Below are 26,118 nucleotides of genomic sequence, written 5' to 3' on the forward strand. Positions count from 1 at the left end.
CCACTGTGCTGCCAGGGAAGTCCCTCCCTACTTGTGGGTTTTTTGTTTTGTTTTGTTTTGTTTTTATTTATTTTTTGGCTGCGTTGGGTCTTCGCTGCTGTGCGCAGGCTTTCTCTAGTTGTGGAGAGTGGGGGCTACTCTTCATTGTGGTGCGCGGGCTTCTCATTGCGGTGGCTTCTCTTGTTGCGGAGCACGGGCTCTAGGTGCGTGGGCTTCAGTAGTTGTGGCATGCGGGCTCAATAGTTGTGGCTCGTGGGCTCTAGAGCGCGGGCTCAGTAGTTGCGGTGCACGGGCTTAGTTGCTCTGCAGCATGTGGGATCTTCCCGGACCAGGGCTTGAACCCCTGTCCCCTGCATTGGCAGGCAGATTCTTAACTAGTGCGCCACCAGGGAAGTCCCCCTACTTGTGTTTTTAAGGCACACCAACTCCTCTGTGTAAGCCTCTCTTTTTATAATGAATTATTTTAATTATTCTTACTACTCAAAAGAAACTTCCACCACTGCCCAGCCAACCACTCAACCCCAAGATGCTGAGAGTGGGGACAAGGACAGAGCCCAATTCATATCATGGATTCTGGTCCTTGGGGTCGCACTTGATCATGACTTTCAACCCCAATCCCTTTTTGGATGTTTCAAAGGCCTCCAGAGCTTTCTCCAGAGGAAACCGATGGGTTACCAAGGGCTTTACATTCACAGACTTGGATGCAAGCATTGAAATCGCCATCGGCCACCTGGAAAAAATCACAAGCATCACACTCAACCTTCAGGAGGAAAGAAGGAGGTCCCCAAAACTACCCAGCACAAGATAAGTTTGGCCACATTTGTTTGTAGCTCTGTGGTTCTGCAAGGTCACTTCTACAGGCCAACAATGGAGAAAGGATCTTATGACTTATAATTCAGGAGTACAGAGTCTGTTCCCAAATGTCCCCTGTCCGTCTGCAATGTCTGCCATGAAGCCTAGAATTCCTTTGGCATGAAGGCATAAGGCATATGGAAGCCACTGTGAAAAGGCAGATAAGCCTCCAGTGGGGAAACCCAGGATGATCCAATCATACCCTTTAGCAGCTTGGCTTGGCAGAGTTTATTGGGAAACTAGCACTCTGCTGAGGGAATGGTTACAAACTCTGAAGATGGGAGAAAGGGCCACTGGTGGGGAAGGTGGTCCTGGACAGAGTGCCCCAGCAGGGGAGAGGATGGACCCACAGAACATGAGGTGGGATTTATTAAGACCCTCTCACTTCCCAGGGTGGGACCTGGGGATCTGGAGTGAGAACCAAGGAACTTGAGTTCTTGCGGTTGTCCTGTTTCTCTCCTTCTTCCCTTTAAAGGGGGAAAATGGAGATCTGGCCACTTAAAGAAATGGAAAAGAGAGGGCCTAGACAATGAGTGGCAGACACCCAAGAAGAGCATGTTTCAAAATCCCGCTCCCTCCCTCTTTCCCTACAGCCCTCTCAGCTCTGCCCTCCCATTCTTTAACCACAAGTGAGTGCTCTATCTTTGGATCCTTATCATAACACACGGATGTCAGTGTGGCCAGGGAGTGCCCCTCATGAATAAACAGGCAGAGACTCTTGGTCCCAGAGGCCACCTAGGGCCTTCCCTGGACTTGCTGGCCACTCGCCACCCTGGCTCACCCACAACATACTCACGTGTTGCAGTATCGAAACACACCCTTGATGTCCACCTCCCTGGTAGCTGCGTGCACTAGGGGCACACTGGTCATCTCAGAGCCCAGCCCCACAAGCACCAGCGTCCCACCAGATTGAGTGGCCTGAAGAAGAGGTAAGAACAAGAAAACCAAGAAGATGAGAAAATGCAGACCCCACTCACAGTAGCACTGTTGCCATACAAACAGGTAAGTATCCAAAAATTTCAGAGTATGACTCTTTCTATACTGCTGGACTCTTCAGCATGTTAACCAAACTCAACAGAGCAGCAGAGTAGACAATGTCTCCTTTAAAGATCCTGAAACAATACACTTACCAGTGGAGGCACAGTGGGAGCATCTTCTGCTGTCCACAACATCCCAGGAAACAGCAAAGGTTCTCCAGAGAGCAATGAGAATCTCCCCTACAACCATCGCTGACCCTTCAGCAGCCACTGAGCATCTTTCAAATGTTTACTAATTCAGGGGGCATCTCTGGTGGCGCAGTGGTTAAGAATCTGCCTGCCAATGCAGGGGACACGGGTTCGAGCCCTGGTCTGGGAAGATCCCACATGCCGCGGAGCAACTAAGCCCATGCGCCACAACTACTGAGCCTGTGATCTAGAGCCTGTGAGCCACAACTACTGAGCCCAAGTGCCACAACAACTGAAGCCCACGTGCCTAGAGCCCGTACTCCACAACAAGAGAAGCCACCGCAATGAGAAGCCCGCACACCGCAACGAAGAGTAGCCCCGTCTCGCCGCAACCAGAGAGAAGCGCGCATGAGACAACAAAGACGCAACGCAGCAAAAATAAAATAAATACTAATTAAGAAAAAAAAAAAAGCTTTACTAATTCAGTACCAGACGTTGGTGTCAGCCACTTCCTCCTCCAGAGTGCTCCCCACAAGACAGAGTGCCAAACCTCTAACGGACCACCTTCTTGGTTAAAAAAAAACAACTACCAAGCACTATACCAATGGGGAGGGCTATAGGACTTCTGTGGTTTAAAAACTGCCTTATATGTGCACGCTGGCAATTAGAAATTTTTGTTCCAGAGACATTCTCCCAATGGTATCAGTCATAATGGATTCATCAGTTTCCTCTTTGAGTGGGCAGAGAGCAAAATTTTCCCCAACAATCTCCACATAACTTCACATGAGTGCTAGGCCTGCTCCAGAGATTTTGGGGGGTCATTGTGCTCGATGATGTGAGGGACAGAAAAATGGGCAATTCATTCATGCTAAGTTTTCATTACAGTTAACAGCAGAAAGCACTTACTGGGACTATTCTAAGTGCTGAGCAATGGAGCAGTAAGACAGCAAACATCACAGCTTCTACCTCCGAGGGTAAGGATACACCCTGGAGAGAGGGCTGTAGTGTGGAGGTGACTCCCAGCATTTGTACTTTTGAGCTCTGGGACCCTAGACGGTGCTCTGTCAGCCATGGGTTCCTCATGTGTGAGAACAGGACGATGCCTCCCCCTCAGCAGGGCTCTTAGGGGTGACAGTCACAGTGGCTGGCACTAGGATGGGCTCAACGTTTTTATTGAAGCACAGTCACTTACAAATCACCTGTGACATATAAACACTGTCAGTAAGGGGGAGGGTATCTCACAACTGAAAAACATTGCTGTCCTCATTGGAAAAGTGTTGGGGGAGGTGTTCAGAATCGTGAGGGAGCCACAGAATACACTAAGAAATTTTCCAGGAAAACTGTTGCCCATTCAGCACTTCCTCTCCACCTGGTAAGGAGGAAGAGGAACCTCTTCCAAACTGGTCATCCCAGGCTGCCAGGAGGCCAGTAGCTTATTGACCACAGGCAAAGGAAATCTCAGACCACTGTTTTGTTGCTGTGACTTCCACACCAAGGAGATGACATCAATTCTACCCTAAGCATTTGCTATGTCTCCTCACGAACATTATCTAGACATCACATGGCAGAAAGGTGACTCTCAGGTATGTCCATAAGGTGCCTCTGCCTAACCTGCCCCTTGGCAGAGTGAACTGTAGCATTCTACAGCACCTGTCATGCATGATGCTCCACTCCCCACTCAGGACACGCACCGGCTTCAGGCTGGTGAAGGCCCTTGTGTCACATTTACCTCCACGCCCACCTCAGGTAGCCTGGCAACTGGGCCCCCACCATCAATAGTTGGAGATATCAACTTGTTCTCAGATGCCCTCCAGCCAGGGCACAAGAAGAAGGAAGAACTTGTACTAGGAAGCCATGTCTTTTACTGCCTCTCTCTTGAGTGGGGGTCACTGACCTGCTGACAACTTGAAAACAGTAGACACACCTTACTGGTCAAGCCCTCAAGGTGTCTGGCACAAAGCCAGGCATGAGGCAGGAACCCAAGACCTGCCATGGGTTGAACATAGCTCCACTGATCACACACACATCCATCGCCCTCTGGGTTTTGGTTTCTCTTTGCCCCTTCCCACGTGGTGACCACTGACTGTCTCGGACAGTGGAGCAGAGAGCTGGCTGATTCCAGCTGGAACAAGGTTAGGGCAAAAGTGGCACCTGCTCCTGCCTCTCCCGCTGCTTCCTTGGCCCCCGGTGCCATATGCATCTTGGTAGGAGGAGGGGAAGGCAGCTCTGCCTGGGTGTGCCAGGCTTGAGGGCCGTGCCACACAGCTCGAGGGATCAGGTTTTCCCAGAATGTCTTGCACGGTGGACAGTGCCCTTGTGTGTGACTGGCTGTGACTCAGAAGGAAGGAAGAAGCATGTGCTGCTTTGGGAGACAGGGCAGGAGTGCCCAGCAGTGGCAGCTACCGATGCTCTCCCCAGCCCAGCCCCTCCCACCCTAGCACTGGTTCCTTGTCCCCTCTATCCCTTCCTCTCCAGAGGAGCCAGATGGAGTAAGGAAAGCCCAGGCACTGGAGCAGTGCGCTCAAGGCGAGTCACTGGGCCGCTCTCCTTGTAAAATGTGGAAAACGAGAACTCATTTTCAGGGCTATTATACAGATTAGGCATCATGTTTATAAAGCACACAGCAGAGGACACGGCCCACGGTAGAGCTTGGAATCTAGTTCTTATTCTTTTCTTCCTTCTTTTCCTCATACTTTGATTTCTCAATTTTACTCCTCCCTGCCCCTCCCCCTTCAACATCCCATAAATTACTGGTGGGTTGCTGAGGGGTAACTCAGGTATTGGCAGCTTATCTGTTCCTAATTCTGGGAAAGGACAGTAGCAGACAACCGTGATACTGAAATATCACCTCACCTTTGTGACTAGCTGAATTAACGACTGTTAGTTTGTATCAATGACTCAAAGACTACTGTTTTCCTCAATAAAGCAAGATAGGGATTTCCCACTCAACTAAGGCATGCTTCCTTGTTCCTTCTGTTGATTTTTTTTTTTACCAGGAGCACTATTTTCATGATCACAGATGTGATCATAACAGAAATCCCATCCTAAAGATATGGGTCACTTAACATCTTTCAAGGCCCATGTATATCTGTTACCTAGTTCGAAGTTCACAATAACCCAATGAAGGTGTTAGGGAAATGTCACTACCTCCACAAGAGAGATAAGAGAGCAGTTATCAAGGAATTACCTGGTGGGGGGAGGGGTGGTCAACACAGCAAATCAGTGGAGAAGCTTGATCCTAGGAATCCTACTTGGTTCACTACCCTGGGCTGATTCCCTGAAGCTGCCTACCAGCTTAGCTACCCTTATTCCACTCACGTATATGCCCGCCTGGATGGAGGTCTCCACCCCTGTGCACTCGATGGTAACTTCAGGCTTGCACCCCAGCAGGCCTTCCACTTTATTGGCAATTTCCTGCGGGCTCTCGTTGGAGATCTGGAGGAGGAAATCAGCTCCAACTTCCTTGGCTTTAGACAACCGAGAGGCTGACAGATCTAAAGTTGAACAAAAGTTTCTTTCAAACTGAGAAACTGGATGGTGGATTAGGGAGAAAAAATGAAGGTGCAGATTCCAATGGCAAGGAAGCTCTGGTGTAGTGATGGTGTCGCTGAGCCCAACACACACACTCTCTAAACACACCCTCACACATAATCTCTTAGATAACTTCTCAAACATCCACATCCTTCTACATCCCCATACACCCCCATACATACCACACAGCTCTACACAGCTACACACATACTCTCTCACCTTCTCACACAAAACACGCAATGACACCCTTCTGCATCCCCACTCCCCTCATATATCCCCAACACCCCATACACCATACAACTCTACATGCTCACTCATACACTCTCACATATAACCTCTCCTCATACATACAAACACTCTCAGATACATTATACACACACACATTCTCTCTCACAGATACCTTCTCCACACACACGCACCCTTCTATACCCCACACGCTTCCATCATACCATGCTGCTCCACACACACATACCCACATGTCCTGTCAGAGAACCTCTCCTCACACACACATGAGTGTCTCACTCATACCACATACCTCACACATAAACATCCTCTTATAAACACATCACATACCTCACTAACACCACATCACACACACACACCACACACACCCTCTGAGCTTGGTCAAACAACCCAAGGGCTGAAACTCTTCTTAGGACCAGGTGGGCAGTATAAGCATCTGAGGTCCACACATAAAGAGCCAGGTCCTCTTCTCTGCAGCAGCCACCCTCTCCCAGGAGCTTCAAAAGAGTCTCCTCCTCAGCCCTGACTTGGTCATCTCCTGGGTGGGCTTTTCAACCCTGGAACCCAGAAGAAAAGAGCAGGAGCCTCGTTAGACACCCACTACACCAGGAAGGGAACAGGTCTCATGCCCCTGCTCCAAAACTGTAGGCCCAGCTGCTTCTATCCCAAGGAGATTTAAAAAGAAGAAAACCTTACCAGTCACCACCACTTGAGATGCACCCATTGCTTTGGCCACGAGCAAACTGACCAGTCCAATTGGCCCTAAATAAAGCAAGAAATAGGAGACATTTGTGAAATATCAAACACCAGCTCTCCCCCTTGTCTAGGCCATGGACAGGAACTGTATCTTTTGAGTACCTCTAGCATCTATCCCAGTGCCTAACATATAGTGAGACCTTAACAACTGTTTGTTGAATGCATGAGTAAATGAGTGCATGAGGGATTGTCCTCTACCTGGAATCTGCTCCCAGTGCTGGGCTCCTGTTCTCTCTTTGACCCCCTACCTTCTTAGAACCCAACATGCCTCCCCAAGGTGAGACGTGTCCTTTCAGGTGCCCTCTGAGGACCACCTTGGAGGGTGTCCTAGGTTGACCCAGCTGCTCAGGCAGCTCCAGGATGTCCAGGTGCCTGAGAATCAGCCCAAAGACCACCTGCTTCCCCACTTTATAGGCACACTAGATGGTTTTAACACAAAAACCAGACCACAAATAAGGCTATGCAGAATATCTTTGAGGACTTGCTTTTCGGACACTCCCCTTGAGAATAATTTAGTGAGTTCGCCCAGAAAGCAAAACACTGAGAAATACCTGAAATAACCAACAAAGGGCTGATTAGTTAAGTAAACTACAGAAGGATACCAAACAGCTATTAAAAATTATGTCTAACTCTTTTACCTAATGACATAGAAAAATGTTCACAGTATATTAATTTTTTGAAAGAGTAGGTAAAATGAAGCATATTCAGGATGATCTCATGAATTAAACGAACAAAAACAAAAACCAAACTGAAATATTCTACACCAAAATGTTAACAGTGGTTCTCTCAGGCTGATGGGTTGTGTGAGTGCACATGCGTGCAGGTGTGGTATGTATGTGGTATGTATGATTTAACTCCTTTTTCTATGGCAAAAAAGTATTACTTATGCAGAGTTTTTTTTTAAAAAAATCTGTCACGTGAATCCTACAGCCTGCTGGCTCATTGAGGCAAATCTTCTATACCCATCACCCTGCTTAGGAAGCCCTGTAGTCACTTATTTGGCCCTGCCAAAGAAAATCGGTCACAAAGTGTATGAGGATTAGCTCAAAATGGATTAACGACTTGAATATAAGACCTGAAACCATAAAACTCCTAGAAGAAAACATAGGCAGTAAGCTCCTTGACATCAGTCTTGAGTTTTTGGATTTGACACCAAAAGCAAAGGCAATAAAAGCAAAAATAAACAAGTGGGACTGTATCAAACTAAAAAGCTTCTGCACAGCAAAGGAAACATCAACAAAATGAAAAAGGCAACATGTTGAGTAGGAGAAAAATATTTGCAAATCATATATTTGATATGGGTTAATATCCAAAATATATATAAGAACTTGCACAACTCAATAGCAAAAAGCAATCTGATTGAAAATTGAGCAGAGGACATGACTAGACATTTTTCCAAAGAATATATACAGATTGCCAAAATAAACATGAAAGGATGCTTGACACCACTAATCAGAGAAATGTAAATCAATACCACAAAGAGATATCACTGTACACCTGTTAGCATGGCTATTATCAAAAAGACAACAAGTAACAATTATTGGTGAGGATGCAGAGAAAAGGAAACCCCTATGCACTGTTGGTGGGAATGTAAATTGGTACAGACACTACAGAAAACAGTGTGGAGATTCCTCAAAAATGATCCAGTAATTCTACTTCTATTCAGAAGTGGAATTTTATCCAAAGAAAATAAAAACTTACTCAAAATGTTATCTCCACCCCCATATTCACTGCAGCATTATTTACAATAGCCCAGACATGGAAGACACCTAAGTGTTCACCAATGGATGAATAGGCAGAGAAAATGTGGTATGTGTGTGTTTGTGTGTGTGTGTGTGTGTATAAAATATTCCATAGATATGAAGAATAGATATGGAGCTGAGCTCATAGATATGGAGAATAGATTGATTGCCAGAGGTGGTGGTGGCAGCAGTGAAATGGATGAAGAGGGTCAAAAGGTACAAACTTCCAGTTATAAAATAAATAAGTCCTGGTTATCTAATGTACAGCATGGTGACTATAGTTAATACTGTATTGCATATATGAAAGTTGCTAAGAGAATAGATCTTAAAAGTTCTTATCATAAGAAAAAAATTTTATAACTGTGTGATGACATGTTAGCTAGATTTACTGTGGTGATCATTTTGCAATATATACAAATATCAAATCATTATGTTGTACACCTGAAACTAATATAATGTTATACGTCAGTTATACCTCCATAAAAAAATAAAAGTGTATGAGGAATACCAGATCACACCCACAAGGAGTGAAGCATGTTGTTTGGGTCACCAGAAGCAGTTAGAAGCCTAGATGATTCAGTCTGAGGCTGCTAGGCTTGTTCAAGCGACTGGAAGCAGGGGAGGAAGAAGGCAGCTTGCTGCAAGCCAATGTGGGCAGAGTGCTGACTCACAGTGGGCTGGACCCCACTCCTTCTGCTGGTCATAAGCATGGGCCGCCTCATTCTGGAAGGACCAGGAGACCAGTTCTCCAGGATGATTTGAAAGTCCAAAAGTTGCCCTTCCCTTTACTACCAAAAATATTTCCCTAGTTTCCTGTCAAGGGTTGAAAAATAATCCCAAATTGCATTCTTTAAGTGAACAAAAGGGTTATGTTGCCTAGGAAATAACATTGGTTACTACCATGCCTGCAGATATTTATCTAGCAAAGTGCGTGTCATTGAAGGAATGGGACACTGTGATCCTCCCTAACCCGGAAAGATTCTATGACCAATTTCAGCCCTTGGAGGGAGAATGAAATGGGCAGAGGGATCCCCACATTCCCCTTTAATGAACTCACAACCAGGGTGTCATCTGTTTCTTACCAGCTCCGCACACAAAGACCTTGTGCCCCAGGGTGACTCCAGCTCGCCGGCAGGCATGGATCCCCACAGACAGTGGCTCAATCAGGGCCCCTTCCTCAAAGGTGACATTGTCAGGAAGTCTGAGGAGTCATTCAACACACTTAGTTAGTCCCTCCGGGTTAACAGCAATAACAATAGCTAATATTTATTGAGCTTTAATTTATGTGCTGGGCAATGTGCTAAGCAATTTATATACATTCACTCATGTAAATCCTCAGAATAGTTCTGTGGTAGATATTATTATTCCCATTTTACAGACGAGGAAACCAAGCCTTGGAGGATTAAATGACTTGCTCCAAAAATTCAAAACCAGTGAGTACTGAGAGGCTTAAAGGGTTTGAACTGGAAGCCAGATATGTCTGATTCCAGAGCCCATATCATACTGCTCCCCCCTGAAAATGCTATCCAAGATAAAGTGTGGTGTGGCTGTCATTCATAAATGAAAAGTTCATTTCACAAGGGTTTAACTTAACACCATTCCAGCATTTCATCTGCTTCTCAAATTTATAACCTTTCTGGTTTTGTTTAAGCAAACAATCCAGACTATCAGCAGCTTTGCGAAACAGTGATTAGAAGCTGACTTCACTCTGTACGTTGTCTCCCATAGTACACACTTCAGAAGAACCATATCTGATAGCAGCAGCTGCCTGGCTGTCCCTGGATTGGTTAAGCAGATTAAATGCTGTGTTACCTTTGCCACTGGGTTCTTGGTTTTCACTTCCCTGTCCACTGGCACCTTGACCCTCTTAACCATCCCACTGATGAAGGCAGCAAATATTTGCATAATGCTTTACAGATTTAGAGAGCTTTCTCCTCCATATCTCATTTAATCCTCACCATGAACTTGTCAGGCAGGAAGGGCAGGCTTTGTTGTTGGTGGTGGTTTTTTTTTTTTTTTTTGGCCACAAGGCTTGCAGAATCGTAGTTCCCAGACCAGGGATTGAACCCAGGCCCTTGTCAGTGAAAGTCCAGAGTCCTAACCACTGGACTACCAGGGAATTCCCGGACAGGCTTTGTTTTAACCTTTATTCTACAGAAGCAGAACTGAAGCTGAAGACATTGAGCGACCTGCCCAAGGTTACAAGGCTAGTGAGCAGAAGAGCAAGACTTAAACCCAGATCTCCTGATTCCATATCCTCTGCCTGTCCCGCATCAGCTGCCTCTCGGTACAAGCAGCTCCGTAGTTAATATCTAACTTCTGCTACCTCCTCACTGCCCAGTATTTATTCAGCACATCCACAACCTCCACGTGCAAGAACGTGAAAACCCTCAAGTTCCAAAAAGAGAAAAAAGTGGCAGCCAAACCATGTGCTGATCCCCATGATCCTTCTGTTCCTGATCCTCCACAGAATAAATAACAAGGCCTGCATTCGGCCTGACTGGTGCCCACCACCCCTTTTATCTCCCCTCCCCTCTGCTTCTCTCATATCATTTCCCACACGCCAATCCACTCTCTTGCTCTGACTGTTGTCGTCATCCCTTCTACCCACCAAACCTACCCCATCAATTCCAAATAAGGGGGAAGAGTTTGAAGTGAAATAATGAAGATTCCCAAACTCTCTCAAGGACCCCCAGTCACACACACTCTCTCCAACAGCCCTGCCTCTTCACATTTGGGCCTCCCCCAAAGCTGGTGCTGGGGCTAAACAGAGGGTGGCCTGTGGTCAGGAACTGTGTGCTCCTCTCATCTTCTGCTCTGACTTCCCTTTGGAATAAGAATACCAGGGAGAAATGGGATTGGGGATGGTGATGAGAGAGGATTGTTACGTGGGAGATTATTCCACTGATTAGGCAGATGCTGCATTATCACACATGCAGCCGTTGCCAGAGTCCTGGGGTCCAGCCCTTTTGCCACTGACCTGGGGAGAGTTACTGGGTCCTCCTTCCCCAACCTTGTTCAGTGGAGGTTAAGGGAAAGGGGATGAGTTTCTTCCCAGCCCTAATTGTTCATGATTTTATAAACACCAGAAAATGACAAAGCAACTTGGTGGTTTTCACAATGGGATCCAGGAAATAGGAAAAAGGGTTAAAGAATGATCAAGGGCTTCCCTGGTGGCGCAGTGGTTGAGAGTCCACCTGCCGATGCAGGGGACATGGGTTCGTGCCCCGGTCCGGGAAGATCCCACATGTCATGGAGCGGCTGGGCCTGTGAGCCATGGCCGCTGAGCCTGTGCTCCGCAACGGGAGAGAGGCCCGCGTACCGCAAAAAAAAAAAAAAAAAAAGAATGATCAAGAAGCCAAGGGGGAAGCAGGAAGACAGAAAGAAAATAAGGTGGGTCGGAAAATAAAGAAGGTGTGGCAGTGTACAAATCTGCACAAAGAGAAACCAGAGAGAAGGGTGTAGATCCAGGGCGGGGCTGAGGACATAGATACAAAGTACCCCAGGAGAAGAGGAAAGGTAGGGGTCGCATGTCCCCTAGAGGCCCTCCACAGCCCTCCCCTTGCCATTGCCAACCAGAACACTTCCTCCCACACCATTCCCTGCAAACCACTTGCGCCCCTGCCCCCCGACCCCGATTCCCAGTGCAAGGCTCCTTTTCAGGCCTATCCCTGTAACATCCACCAGATACAAGGCCATAGCTATGACACATCATGGCACTGTTTACTGAGCTCCTCTTCAGTGCCAGGCCTCGTGCTGAGTACTCGATATGCTTTTCCCACTGAATCCCATCACTAATTCTATGCATTTCATCATGGCAATGCTATTATTTCCATTGCACAGGAGACGGAGGTTACAAAGTTTAAGTATCTTGCTCAAGGTCACACAGTTGGCAAATGGGAGAGACCAGTGGTTAGTCTCAAGTTTTACCGCCATGCTCTTCTGCCTTCCACGAAACACTTGTTTGCCACTTTGACTTGGAAAGGACCCAGAAAAAGTGGGAAGATTCAAGAACCACTTGCCCAAAGGTGGACTCTGCGTAGGTAAACTGCTCTCTCCTAGAGTGCTGACTTAAACTCATCACGAGGTCCCTGGCCTGTGACTCCTCTCAAGGCTTCCAGTAGACACTAGAAAACTCAGATCTGTCAGACCGCCCCTGTGACTGGCACCTGGACTTCAAAAGACAAGCCCCATCCTAGCCAAAAGAGTCACTGCCGGGGCCAGGCTGGGGTAGGAGGAAAATGTGCCTGGTCGGTTCAGAAGGAAAGCAGCATCCCAGAGCTCCATGGGCTGGGGCCCATGCAGAAGGTATAGCCCTCTGCTTCTGCCAGACACAACTTCCCCAAATCACTTTGAGAGTTGAGGTAGGGTAGTGAGCACAGGGCAGGAGCTTGAGAATCACAGCCACCCCAGCTTGACTCCTGGTTCTGTTCTGTGTTCAAGCCAATTAGCCAGTTAGCCTTCTCCTGTCTCTGCTGACTCTCACACAATACTATAATATAACTGGTGCCCACCTCGCCATTACAGTTATGAAAGTTAAATAAGACATGCAAAGCACTTATTAGCACAAGGCCAGGCACGTAGTAACAATAATTGTGGGGACATCCCTGGTGGCACAGTGGTTAGGAATCCATCTGCCAATGCAGGGGACAAGGGTTCGAGTCCTGGTCCGGGAAGATCCCACATGCCGCAGAACAACTAAGCCCGTGCGCCACAACTACTGAGCCTGCGTGCCACAACTACTGACGCCCATGCGCCTAGAGCCAGTGCTCCACAACAAGAGAAGCCACCACAATGAGAAGCCCATGCACTGCAACGAAGAGTGGTTCCTGCTCGACACAACTAGAGAAAGCCCACGCACAGCAACGAAGACCCAACGCAACCAAAAATAAATAAAAAAACAAACAATAATTGTGACTTTATGTGCATTGCCTTATTTAATCTCCAAGTGATTAAAAGAGACTGAAGCAGGGCTTCCCTGGTGGCGCAGTGGTTGAGAGTCCACCTGCCGATGCAGGGGACACAGGTTCATGCCCCAGTCCGGGAAGATCCCACATGCTGCGGAGTGGCTGGGCCCGTGAGCCATGGCCGCTGAGCCTGTGCGTCCAGAGCCTGTGCTCTGCTACGGGAGAGGCCACAACATTGAGAGGGGCCCGCATACCGCAAAAAAAAAAAGAGACTGAAGCAGAAGAAGGTTAAGTCATTTCCTCAAAGTCACTCACTGGGAGGCAGTGGATCCAGGGTCCCAAAGCTCAAATTGCCCTGGCTCCACGCCACAGTAAATCCTAGTTGTTGCCGAGGTTTCTACTGTTACAAGATCTCTTTCTCGTCGCTGCAGTGGAAACCAATAATGGAGGACAACTACAATAAATTATCTCCAAGATGGCTGGAGAGGAGTGAGTGATTTCAGCAATGGTTTTCTATTATGGCTCTAGGTGAGGGAAAGTTAGAGTGAAAGACTAAAAAGCAAGCACTGTGAGTCAGTCTTAGCCCTAGTCGGGCTACCCTCCCTCAATGCCTCCAAGAAGGGCAGGCCTGCCAACGGATGCCTCATGTCTAGAATTATGAGCTAAAAAGAATGAAGAAACCACTATAGGAAACTAGAAGAAAGAGCACCAAACAAACATTGGAGAAGAGGTCCCAGGTGGCACAGCTGGGCCATGGGCACTAACTTGTAGCAGAAGTTAGCATTGTGCTTGTAGAACCGGCAGAGGTTCCCGTCATCAGGGGGCGTGGCACAGAAGAAGATGGTTGGTGACAGATTGTATCGGCCAATCTTGCAGAATTCATCAGCTTCTCGGGGAGCACCAGGCTCAATGGCAACACGATCACCTGGGGGAAAAAAAACACACAGGCAGGGGCAGAGATGCTGTGAAGAGACACGTGCTCATGGACAGATGCCAGCAGGGGAATCTGGCCGAATGAGCCTCCCTCCCCACTGGGGACCCAGGGTACGCCAGGCAAGCCCAGCCCATTAGTGCCTGCAAAGGAAATACCAAATGCAGCACATACACTCTGGAAGAAAATGACCAGTCCGCCTCTTCACAGGCTAGTTTGGCCTGCCTGCTCTTTTATTGGCTCATGGAACAAGCCAACTTGCCCCTCCAGCTCCACAGCCACCTCCCAGCTTGGGAAACACACAACCAGTCCCATCAAGCCAGGTTTAGTTCCCATTTCAAACTGCTGTGAAAGAGGTGGCTAGTGTGTGGAATTTGCAGGCATTTTTTCTTCACCTGTTTTGATAATATGCTGAAGGGAGTCATAATGATGGCATGTTTTATGTTCAGTCTCCTAGACAATAACTGATTCCTGGTTAGCAGAACCACTAAGGCAAATGACCCACAGAGGCCTCAGACGGGTACAGCAGAGCAACTTTCAGGCTTGTGAATGGCCAGCTCTATTGTACTTCTATTCTGTGTCTCACTACGCCCACTTGGAAACCCAGCTTTAGAATTGGCTCTTGCATCTTCTTAGTATGAAAATTTTCAAATGTACAGCAAAGTTGAAAGAACTGTATGGTGAGCACCCAGATGTTCTCAGCTTGGTTTCTTCAATTAACATTTAGCTACAAATTAATCTGAAACTTAACCTTCAAGGTAACTGGGACAATATGCTTGTAGAAGTGTTTGCTCCCCTTTGCTTTTATCATCATTAGTGTACCTCCTTAATCCCTTCTAGCCTGATTCACTTATCTTGTTATGAGAATAATGTGTAACTTTGTGGCTGAAGACTTGCAAAGAATGAAGATAACGAGAAATTTTATTCTCAAAATAGTGACATATTACCTGCAACCACAGATTCAATATCAGCCCTGAGAATAAAGATCCTTGGTACTTAAAAAAAAAAAAAAATTAGCTACATTCACTTTATCACATATCCATCCCATCTATCCATCTCTCTTCCATCCATCAATTCATCTTCTTTTCTAATGCATTTCAAAGTAGGTTGCACACATGGGTACACATCACTCAGCTTCCTATCATTATACTTCAGCTTGCATATCATTAGACTTCAAAACTTGTTTATGGTTCCTTATTAAGGTAAAGTTTAGATGCTGACAAAATGCACAAATATTAAGTAGATCATTAGACGAAGCTGATAAAGGCATTCACTTGTGTAATGTAAACTCCCATCAAGACAAAGAACATTAACACTACCTCAGAAATTTCATTCCTTCAAGTCCCTTCCCAGACAATCCCCACCCCACCCCCAGAGGGAGTACTAACAGAGTTAGAGCCCACCTGTGCCTGAGGACTGTGTTAGGAGCCTGAGAAGAACCTGTGAGAGGTCTGCCCTTCACCAAGCAGAGACATGTTAAGCTATTTTTATAAGTCTTTTGTGTTCAAAGGACTTACTGGATAGTGTAGTCCTGGTATGTAGTAAGTACACATTAAAAGTACCAGTATTGATGGTGATTGTAGTAGTAGTAATATATAGTAGCATTAATAACAATCTTTATTGAATTTATCATTGTTATAATTATCTGAGCTGGTACTATCACAGAGGAAATTCAAATAATAAGATAAAAAGGCAGGAGGATGTGACCAAGATGGCAGAGTAAGAAGAACCTAAGCTCACCATCTCCCATAGGCACACCAAAATTACATTTACAGAGTAACTATCAATGAGAACTAGCAGAAAAGATTTTCCACAACTAAAGATATGAAGAAGGAACTACAACAGATGGGTAGGAGGGGCAGAGATACAGTATAGTCAAGACCCACACCTCTGGGTAGGCAACCCACAAACAGGAGAATAATTACAAATGCAGAGGTTCTCCTCCAAGAGAATCCAAGGTCAGAGCCCCACATCGGGCTCCCCAGCCCAGGGGTCATACACTGGGAAGACGAATCCCCAAAACATCTGCTTTGATGGCCAACAAGACTTTTGTACAAGAGAGCCAGAGGGGGCTGTAGGAAACAGAGACTTCACTATTAAAGGGCACTCACAAAATCTCACACACTGAGACCCAGCACAGAAGCAGTAATTTTTTTTTTTTTTTTTTTTTTTGTGGTACGCGGGCCTCTCACTGTTGTGGCCTCTCCCGTTGCGGAGCAGAGGCTCCGGACGTGCAGGCTCAGCGGCTATGGCTCACAGGCCCAGGTGCTCCGCGGCATGTGGGATCTTCCTGGACCGGGGCACGAACCCGTGTCCCCTGCATCGGCAGGCGGACTCTCAACCACTGCGCCACCAGGGAAGCCCAGAGGCAGTAATTTAAAAGGCAGCTGGGTCAGAACCCCTTGCTAATCTTGGAGAGCTTCCCAGAGAGGCAGGAGGTAAATGGGACTCCTTCTGGGAGCATAGATGGTGGCGGCAGCAATTTGGGGGAGCCTGTTCTACCACAAGAACACTGGTGCTAACAAGTGCCATTTTGGAGTTCTCCCTCTTGCCTATTAGTGCAAAGGGCTTACGTGCCCACCAACCAGTCAGAACCAGTCCCAGGACCCCACAGGCTGTACAGCCAGCCATGCCAGGACTCAGCCTCAGCTACCAGTGGCTGGCAGCCTTGGCACAAAGCAGGGCATGGCCGCCAACTAGGCCAGGAACCAGACCCACCAACCCACAGTAGTCAGCATGCCACAACAGAAGGCCCCATGCTGCCCACATAGGTGATACCCCTCTGGTGACCAGAGGGAGCGTGCTGCTGGCCCCACAGTATATCTCCTACATCAGTCTAATTCTCTAAGATTGGGAAATGAAACTGATCTAACTAATGTATAGGAATAAAAACAGAATTGGGCAAAATGAGGTGATAGAAGATTATGTTCTAAACAAAGGAACAAGATAAAACCTCAGAAGAACTAAGTGAAGTGGAGATAAGCATCTACCCAATAAAGAGTTAGCTCAAGGTAATGATCATAAAGTTGCTCAGTGAACTTGGGAGACGAATGGATGAACACAGTGAGAAGTTTAACAAAGAGTTAGAAAATATAAAGAAGAACCAAACAGAGCTGAAGAATACAATAACTGAAATTAAAAATAAATACACTAGAGACTCTGGTGGGGCTAATGGCGGACTCTGGGAGGGCTCATGCCAAGGAGTACTTTCCAGAACTTCTGCTGCCAGTGTCCTTGTCCCCGCGGTGAGCCACAGCCGCCCCCTGCCTCTGAAGGAGACTCTCCAACACTAGCAGGGTAATATGGAAAATCAAAAACTGTGCTGTACCCCTACAATCTTCCCTTGAGCTCCCTCCCAAATTTCCTTATAATAGTTTTAGAAGATTTGCCTTTCTGAATAAAGTTATTTACTACTCCATCTGACTTTTATTTTCATGTAGGATACGAGGTGGAAGTATACATCACTGAGTTGGGACTTTTCTTATTTTTAATATAAGAATTGAATGCTATAAACTTCCCCCAGACACTACTTTAGTCACATCCCACAACTGTCATTGTTTTTTTATTACCTTTCATTTCAAAAAAATTTCTTTTAGTTTACTTAGTGACTTCTTCTTAGACATGTGGTTTATTTAGATGAGTGTCATTTAACTTCCACATATTTGGGAGTTTTCCAGATATCCTTCTGTTATTGATTTCTAGTTTAATTCCATTATGATCAGAAAATGTATTTTGTATGACTTAAATTCTTCTAAATTTGTTGAGGTTTTATTTCCCAAAACATGTTCTATCATGGTGAATGTTCTATGTGTACTTGAAAAAAAATGTGCATTCTGTTGCTTTTAGGTGGTATGTTCTAAAAATGGCAATTAGGTCAAGTTGACTTTAGTATTATTCAGGTGTTCCGTATCCTTTCTGATTTTTCCATCTTCCTGTTTTATCAGTTTTTTAGAGAGGAATACTGAAGTCTCCAACTATAAATATAGACGTGTCTATTTCTCCTTTCATTCTGTAGGTCTTTCCTTGGTATATTTTGAAGTTTTACTGTTAGGTACATCAATATAGAATTATTATGTCTTTCTGGTGAATTTTTCTAATACTTCTCTTTATCCCTTGTAATATTCTTTGCTCTGAATTACATGTTTTATGATATTAATATAGTCACTGGCTTTCTCTTGAGTAGTGTGTGCATGCTAACGTTTTATATATTTTTATTTGTAATCTATTTAAATATTTATATTTTAAAAGGGGTTCCCTATAGACAACATTTTTTAATATGATCTGACAATGTTGAAACAGAGCAGGACCCTACTATGGTCCTTCTCCCCATGTCCTCAGCCTGCCTTTTGTCTGTGGAAAAACTTCAGCCAAAGAATAAGTTTAATGAGAGAAGTGAGAAAATGCAGAAACAAAGGAAAACAGTCAAAGGAGAACAAATAATAATAATTTAGTCATTAAGCATACTCAAGGAACTTTAGTTCCTTCTCAAGGGCTATAGGTAATATTCTGAGCCATATCCTGTGAGCTGTCTTATAGATACTGAAACCCCCTTCCAGGTGGAAAATATTAACTACATGATGACCAGACTGAAGCCATGACATAAGCTGCCACAACTCCGAGAACTGGCTTCAAGGAAATGGGAACAAACCGACCCTGGAACTGAAGCCTAAATGTACTTAAATCAAGATGACCCTGATCAGACCACCTCATGATTAGTTTCAAGATGACTGTCAGAGCCGACTGTGCTGTTTTTGCATGTAGCCCCCTCCCTCTGTCTATAAAAGCTGTAGCCAACTGATTGTCAGAGGGAGGAGTCGGCCTTTGGACAGGCGTCCGCCCTCCCCCCGCCCCCCCCCCCCCGCACCTTGGTTGCCCGCATCCACAATAAAGCAAGCTTTCCTTTCCACCAAAAAGAAAACAAAACAAAACAAAAAAACACTAGAAGTAATCAACAAATTAGATGATACAGAGGAATGGATCAGTGAGCTGGAAGACAGAGTAGTAGAAGAAAAAAAATTCTTTAAAACAAGGATAGTTTGGGACTTTCCAGGTGGCACAGTGGTTAAGAATCTGCCTTCCAATGCAGGGGACACAGGTTCGAGCCCTGGTCCGGGAAGATCCCACATGCTGTGGAGCAACTAAGCCCGTGTGCCACAGCTACTGGGCCTGCGCTCTAGAGCCCACGAGCCACAACTACTGAGCCTGCATGCCTAGAAGCTGTGCTCCGCAACAAGAGAAACCACTGCAATGAGAAGCCCATGCACCGCAACAAAGAGTAGCCCCCACTCGCCACAACTAGAGAAAGCCCCTGTGCATCAACGAAGACCCAATGCAGCCCAAAATAAATAAATTTATTTATTTATTTTAAAAAACAAGGATAGTTTAAGAGATCTCTGGAACATCAAGCATACTAACATTCACATTATAAAGGTCCTAGAAAAAGAAGAGAGAGAGAAAAAGGCAGAGAACTTATTTGAATAAATGATAGCTGAAAACTTCCTTAACATGGGAAAGGAAACAGATATGCAGGTCCAGAAAGTACAGACTCTCAAACAAGATCAACCCAAAGCAAAACTTAAAGAGAAAAGGAACTAGTGACATACAAGGGAACTCCTATGAAACTATCAGCTAGCTGACTTTTCAGCAGAAACTCTGCAGACCAGAGAGGAGTGACATGATATATTGAAAGTAATGAAAGGGAAAAATCTACAACCAGGAATAAGAATATTCTACCTGGCAAGACTATCATTCAGATTTGAAACAGAGATCAAGAGTCTTCCAAACAAGCAAAAGCTAAAAGAGTTCAGCACTACTAAAATGGCTTTACAAGAAATGTTAAAGGGACTTCATTAAGTGGAAAATAAAACCACAACTAGAAATTTGAAAATTATGAAAGGAAAAATGTTATTGTTAAAGGCAAATATACAGTAAAGATAGTAGATCAATCACTCATAAAGATAAGAGGAAGGTTAAAAGACAAAAGTAGTAAAATCATCTATATCTATAATGAGAAATTAAGGGATAAACAAAACAAAAATATGTAAAATATGATGTTGAAAACATTGAACATTGGATTGGGGGAGTAAAAATGAAGGATTGTTAAAATGCATTTAAACTTAAGAGATCAGCAACTTAAAATAATCACATGTATATATATATATAGGTTTTTATGTATATAAGTATTTATGTATATCCTGATATCTGGTCTCCTCAACTAAACTGAAGCATCCAGGGATCATACCTTCTCAATTTTCTATATCCTCCAAAGCACTGGGCACAAGGCTGGACCCATTGTAGATGCTGATTAAGCGCTTGTTATAACTTAAATTTAGAGAAGCCCACTTCCTATTACGACTTATATTTAGAGACCTTGTCCCACAGGTAAGAACCAATCAGTGGCTGTTGGAAGCTATGAACCTTCCATTTTGGGATAACCCTGCAAAACTTCAGGGGCTTTCTCGACTTCACTGATGACAAATGAAGGGCCTGACTTAACATTCCCAAATGAGACACATGTCTAGCTTCTTCAGAGCTAGTGGATCCCTCACCATGCAGCCAGGATCAGAGAGCCTTATAACACAGGACGGCACCTCCTGAGAACTCCCTCCTTCCCCTAAATAATCCATCATCCCCAGGCTATTAAGTGGCCTCATCAGGAAAGGAAGGTTAAAGTCAACAGCTGGCTATTCTAAGACAGCTTGGATTTAATTCACTGAGTTGGGGAACATCACAATCTGCCACAGCTGAGAATTCCTCCCTGAATTAAGCAAATCTAGAAAAATATTGGTGGTTTCCCAGTCATCCAATAAGATCAATGCTGCATAGAAGGCCCTGGTTCTTAGCATGTAGAGGCATTCTGTCGTTCCTGTGGCTGGAACATTTTCCCCCTCCCCTTTACTTGGCTTATTTCTTACTTGCCTTCAGGTGTTGAACTAATTGTCCTTCCTCAGACAAGCCAGGGGTCTGGAGGGTAGTATACACTGATCGCACCCTGTATTCTCCTCTGCTGCCCTCAACACAATTTTGATTAATTTACTGTCTGTCCCAGCTGCCTTCTCCTGCGGAACATAAGATCCATGTGTGTAGGAACTGAGACTGTCTTGTTCACTGCTGTATCCCCAGTGTTTAACAGAGGGCCTGACCCTGAGAAATCACGTACAGATATTTGTGTTGAATGAATAAACAAACCCATTGGCTGAAGGGCTTTGCTGACCTGGTTTTAGGTGTTTGACCAATGATCCCACTTTTACGACTGTTCCTGAGGCTTCATGCCCCAGCACCATTGGCTTTTTCACAACAAAATCTCCAATTCGACCATGCTGCCAGTAGTGGACATCTGAGCCGCAGATTCCAACAGAATGCATCTTCAGCAGCACCTCTGATAAGATAAAGGAGAAGGAAAAAACAAGTGAGGGAGGGAAGGACCTCTCTGCCCCTCTGAGGCACCCTGGAGTTTTTCCTCTGGATGAAGGAGAGGGCTTGGTTTCAAAGGCCAGGTACAAGATTTAGATCACAGAGAAAAACAAGCTAAACAGCAAACTTGATTAAGTCTTGTAAGGCAAGAAAGCTTCCACAGAGCAAAATAATTGCATGTGAGGGCAAATTCTATGCATCAGCTTGGCTTGGATACGGTGCCCAGTTGTTTGGTCAAATGCTAGATGTTGCTGTGAAGGTGCTTTTTAGATGTGATTAACATTTAAGCACATCCATGTTCATTGCAGCTTTACAATAGTCAAGATATGGAAACAATCTAAGGGTCCACTGATGGATGAATGGACAAAGTAAATGTGGCATATATACACAATGGACTATTAGTCATAAGAAAAGGAAATCTTGGGACTTCCCTGGTGGTGCAGTGGTTAAGAATCCACCTGCCAATGCAGGGGACACAGGTTCGAGTGCTGGTCTGGGAAGATCCCACATGCTGCGGAGCAACTAAGCCTGTGTGCCACAACTACTGAGCCTGCACTCTACAGCCCGCGAGCCACAACTACTGAAGCCCACGCACCTAGAGCCCATGCTCCTCAACAAGAGAAGCCACCGCAATGAGAAGCCCGCGCACCGCAACGAAGAGTAGCCCCTGCTTGCTGCAACTAGAGAAAGCCCATGCACAGCAACTAAGACCCAATGCAGCCAAAAATAAATAAATAAATAAATAAATATTTTTAAAAAAAGCAACAACATGGATGGACCTTGAGAGCATTATGCTAAGTGAGTAAGTCAGAGAAAGACAAATACCTTATGATCTCACTTATATGCGGAATCTAAAACCAAAACCCAAACCAAAACAAAACAAAAACGTACCAAGCTCCATAGATACAGAAAACGGTGGTTGCCAGAGGCAGGGAGTGGAGGGTGGGTGAAATGGGTGAAGGAGGTCAAAGGGAACAAACTTCCAGTTATAAAATAAATCAGTCATAGGGAGGTAATATACGGCATAGTGACTATAGTTAATAATACTGTGTTGCATATTTGAAAGTTGCTAAGAGAATAGATCGTAAAAGTTCTCGTCGGGACTTCCCTGGCGGTCCAATGGTTAAGACTCTGCACTCCCAGTGCAGGGGGCACGGGTTCAACCCTGGTCGGGGAACTAAAATCCCACATGCCGCACAATGCAGCCAAACAAAAAAAGTCCTCATCACAGGTAAAGAAATTTGTAACTATTTGTGATGACAAATGTTAACTAGACATTGTGGTGATCACGTCACAATATATACAGATATCAAATCATTATGTTGTGCACCTGAAGCTAATATAACGTTATATGTCAATTATACCTCAATAAAACAAACATTTAGACCAGTAGATTTTGAGTAAAGCAGATTACTCTCCACACTGTGGATAAGCCTCCTCCAATCAGTTGAAGGGCTTAAAAGAATTCTGAGGTTTCCTGAAGGAGATGGAATTCTCCACAAGACTTACCTGAAGTTTCAACCTGCTGGTTATCTCTACAAATTTCAGACTAGGCAGCTTCCCCCACCCTGTCTCTCTCTATATCAAAGTAAATCTATATATAAATAAATAGAAATAATAACTTTTCTCTCAGTTCTGTTTCTCTGGAGAACTCTGATTAGTACCGAATGAAAGATATTATTAGTAGGAAGAAGTGTGTCAACTACCTAAGAGAAAAAAACTGTTTTCTAGGAGATAACTGTTTCCAGACAATTAATATGCTATGCTTGATTCTTAACCATTCATGAGAGGTTGGCACAATCTAGGCTTGCCAATACTTTGTGTGCTATCAGGCTGAGTTCTTCATGCCTGTTATTTTGTTCAAAAGTGCACCTTTAATTTAAACCATCCAAAGATTTCAACTGGCATTTCTCCTTCACAGCTTTGAATACAGTGAGATTTGGTGATATTGTTTTTGTCAGTTTTCCAAGTTTACAATAATGATGCTACTGAGCCCCTTTGCTGAATTAAATCCCAAAGGATTACTGGTCTAGTCTGACTGAGTTTACCACATTACAAAATATCTCCCTGAGAAAAAGTTCTGCCTTAGAAAGACAAAGATACCCAAAGCTCTGCTCTGCACTCAGATGTCTTACACACTGCCCTTGCCACAAACCATGGGAGATCCAACAGGTGTGGCTCTGTAGAACTTCCTTCATCCTTGGCTTTGGCGAACAGAGTAAGAAGTGGCAGGGTGGATCCTGAGTTCAAAGGTAGGGAAAAGTCATCCAAGTTAGGAAAATTACCTCAGAGTTTCCTCTTGTGAAGTTACCAATTTATAATAAGAGATTAAATTTGAGTTGCTAGAACTCTAGCTGAAATTTACCATCATTTCCCCTTCCAATTCAAGGACGGCAAGAAAGAGAGAAGAATGCTGCTCCAGAGAGAGAAACAGTAAAGGATCCTTTGGATCCAAAACAGCCACACACACCCCTTTTTTTTTGCCACCTCTGGAATCCACACCAACTTTTCAGAACACAATGAAGTGTCTCTTTCACTTCTCTGAATGTAATATCTCAGTAAAAACACTGAGCCTTAAATATACATTACTTGGTAAACACTGATAGAAACAGCTATTGTCTGTATTCTTATTGCTATAGATCAGTAACCCAACTGGTCTTTAAGTAGCAAAGCTCTAGAGGCTCTAAGAAAGCTGCCTTCAATCTGATGTTCACACAGAAGCCACAGTTCTGGGGTAAGGTGGGACAAGGTGGGGAAGCACACCCCCAACTCATCAAGGACAGAAAGAGAACCGAGTGGCTGGGTGTGGGATGAGCTATCTATAGACACTTTGCCCCTTACCACCAGCCTCACTTCCTGCTGTGGGACTCCAGAGATGGAAGGAATTAGAGAACTGTCAGTTGTGATCTGCCATAGCTAAGAGGGTGGCATGACCTCCAAAAGTACAGGAAACGTGCATGTCAGCTCAGCTCAGCAGGTTCGGCCAGAAGGAGTGGAGCAAAGGTGAAGGGAACCCTGCCCCAGTGTGCTCACCCGATTTCTGCTCCTGGTTGATTAGGGTAGTAGGGTAGGGCTGCATGGAGCACCTCCCATCCCCACTGGACAGAAGGTCCTGGTCTTCCTGGACCTTCCTGGGTGTTCCCTTTTGTAATTAAAAGATTAAGATCTATAGACTCACTCCATTTCAAAGTTTGGATTAGGGTTAGGACATGATTCAGCCACCCAAATATAAGCCAACCTCTGGCTTAAAGAGGACAGAGTAACTCTGTCATTAGTTCAAAACAGGAACAATTCTGCCTTTGGTCCATAAATTGAAGAATTTTATGTCAAAAACTCTTTGGGAGAAGTCAGCAGTTTGATACGGTAACTCTCTTGGTTCTACCATTGTTTCTTTTATTTCATGTAGCAGCCAGATTGAATCTATCCAGTCACGCTGGGGACAATGGACTACGTTGAAAGCCTAACAAAAGCATAGTTTTTTTTTGTTTTTGTTTTTTGCAGTATCCGGGCCTCTCACTGTTGTGGCCTCTCCTGTTGCGGAGCACAGGTTCCAGACGTGCAGGCTCAGCAGCCATGACTCACGGGCCCAGCCGCTCCGCGGCATGTGGGATCTTCCCGGACCGGGGCACGAACCTGTGTCCCCTGCATCGGCAGACGGACTCTCAACCACTGCGTCACCAGGGAAGCCCAAAAGCATAGTTTTTAATGGAGGCTTTTAAGTAATAAACAGTAGAAAAAGAGGGCTAAATGAGCAATGCACATGTGTCTCCAGGGTAAACAGTAAGGAACAATAAAATATAAGGCAAGTATTCCCAGGACCTACCATTTGGGCCTGGTTCAGGGATAGGATAGTTCTCCTAAAGGAAACAAAATAGAAAAACCATTTAGTATGCACAACAACTTTACCTTATGAACATTTTCATTCTTTTTTTATATTAAAGTTTCATTCAAATAATTCTTCTTATAATTAACACAGACTCAGACCATACTGCTGCTGGGTGGATGCCTGAGGGGCTACCCTGAATACTGCTGACTCTAACTTCTGACCTCATCCCACCCACTGGTGCAATTTGCCGTGGACCAAGAAAAAGTATACTACTTGCACACCCTGGGAGAAAGGATGCTTCTGGGTCTCTAATATGGAATGTGGAAAATACATCCTTAAATACAGATCTGTTTGGTCTGGCAAACTCATACAGGGCAAGGATGAGGTGTTTCTGGCAGTTGCACGGGAGGGTTTTTGTCTCTAGACAGGTTGGAGAAAGTGTGTGTGCTCCGCTCATTCACATCAGTGCACAGACCAATAGTTGTTACTTACTCTCTTCCAAAATCTCCCATGTGGTGTTTTAGAGGCCCCTTGGGAACACATAGGACCTGCATTTTGCCCACTCTCACCGAGTTAAAAAGCAATCTAGTGTTCACAGCTATTTATGATGAGGATGATGATAATTTACCAAGCTTTTTTCCCACTGCCAACTGGCTAGGAAATTCCTGGTGACAGGGAGGAAGGGCAGTGAGTAGCCAAATCCAAGTGTTCATTTTATTAATTCTTTGAAGGCAGCCAAGCAAGAAGAGGG

General features: G+C 45.0%; 1 protein-coding gene across 2 annotated transcripts in view; it reads right to left on the reverse strand.

The window, feature by feature from the left end:
• Positions 1 to 281: 281 nt before the first annotated feature.
• The window catches only part of SORD (sorbitol dehydrogenase), a 35,652-nt gene continuing 9,815 nt past the window's right edge, over positions 282 to 26,118 (reverse strand). Inside the window, exons 2-9 of one of the 2 annotated variants that reach the window (XM_030842932.3) lie at positions 25,365 to 25,398; positions 21,342 to 21,506; positions 13,963 to 14,122; positions 9,373 to 9,491; positions 6,489 to 6,554; positions 5,337 to 5,512; positions 1,649 to 1,770; positions 282 to 730 (exon numbers count right to left, since the gene is read on the reverse strand). In XM_030842932.3, coding sequence (XP_030698792.2) covers positions 565 to 730; positions 1,649 to 1,770; positions 5,337 to 5,512; positions 6,489 to 6,554; positions 9,373 to 9,491; positions 13,963 to 14,122; positions 21,342 to 21,506; positions 25,365 to 25,398 — 1,008 coding nt within the window. In that variant the 3' untranslated portion in view covers positions 282 to 564. The remainder of the gene's footprint in view (positions 731 to 1,648; positions 1,771 to 5,336; positions 5,513 to 6,488; positions 6,555 to 9,372; positions 9,492 to 13,962; positions 14,123 to 21,341; positions 21,507 to 25,364; positions 25,399 to 26,118) is intronic. The other variant, XM_060293571.2, reaches the window with a different exon arrangement.

The sequence above is a fragment of the Globicephala melas genome, chromosome 2 (assembly GCF_963455315.2).
Source record: "Globicephala melas chromosome 2, mGloMel1.2, whole genome shotgun sequence".
NCBI lineage: Eukaryota > Metazoa > Chordata > Mammalia > Artiodactyla > Delphinidae > Globicephala > Globicephala melas.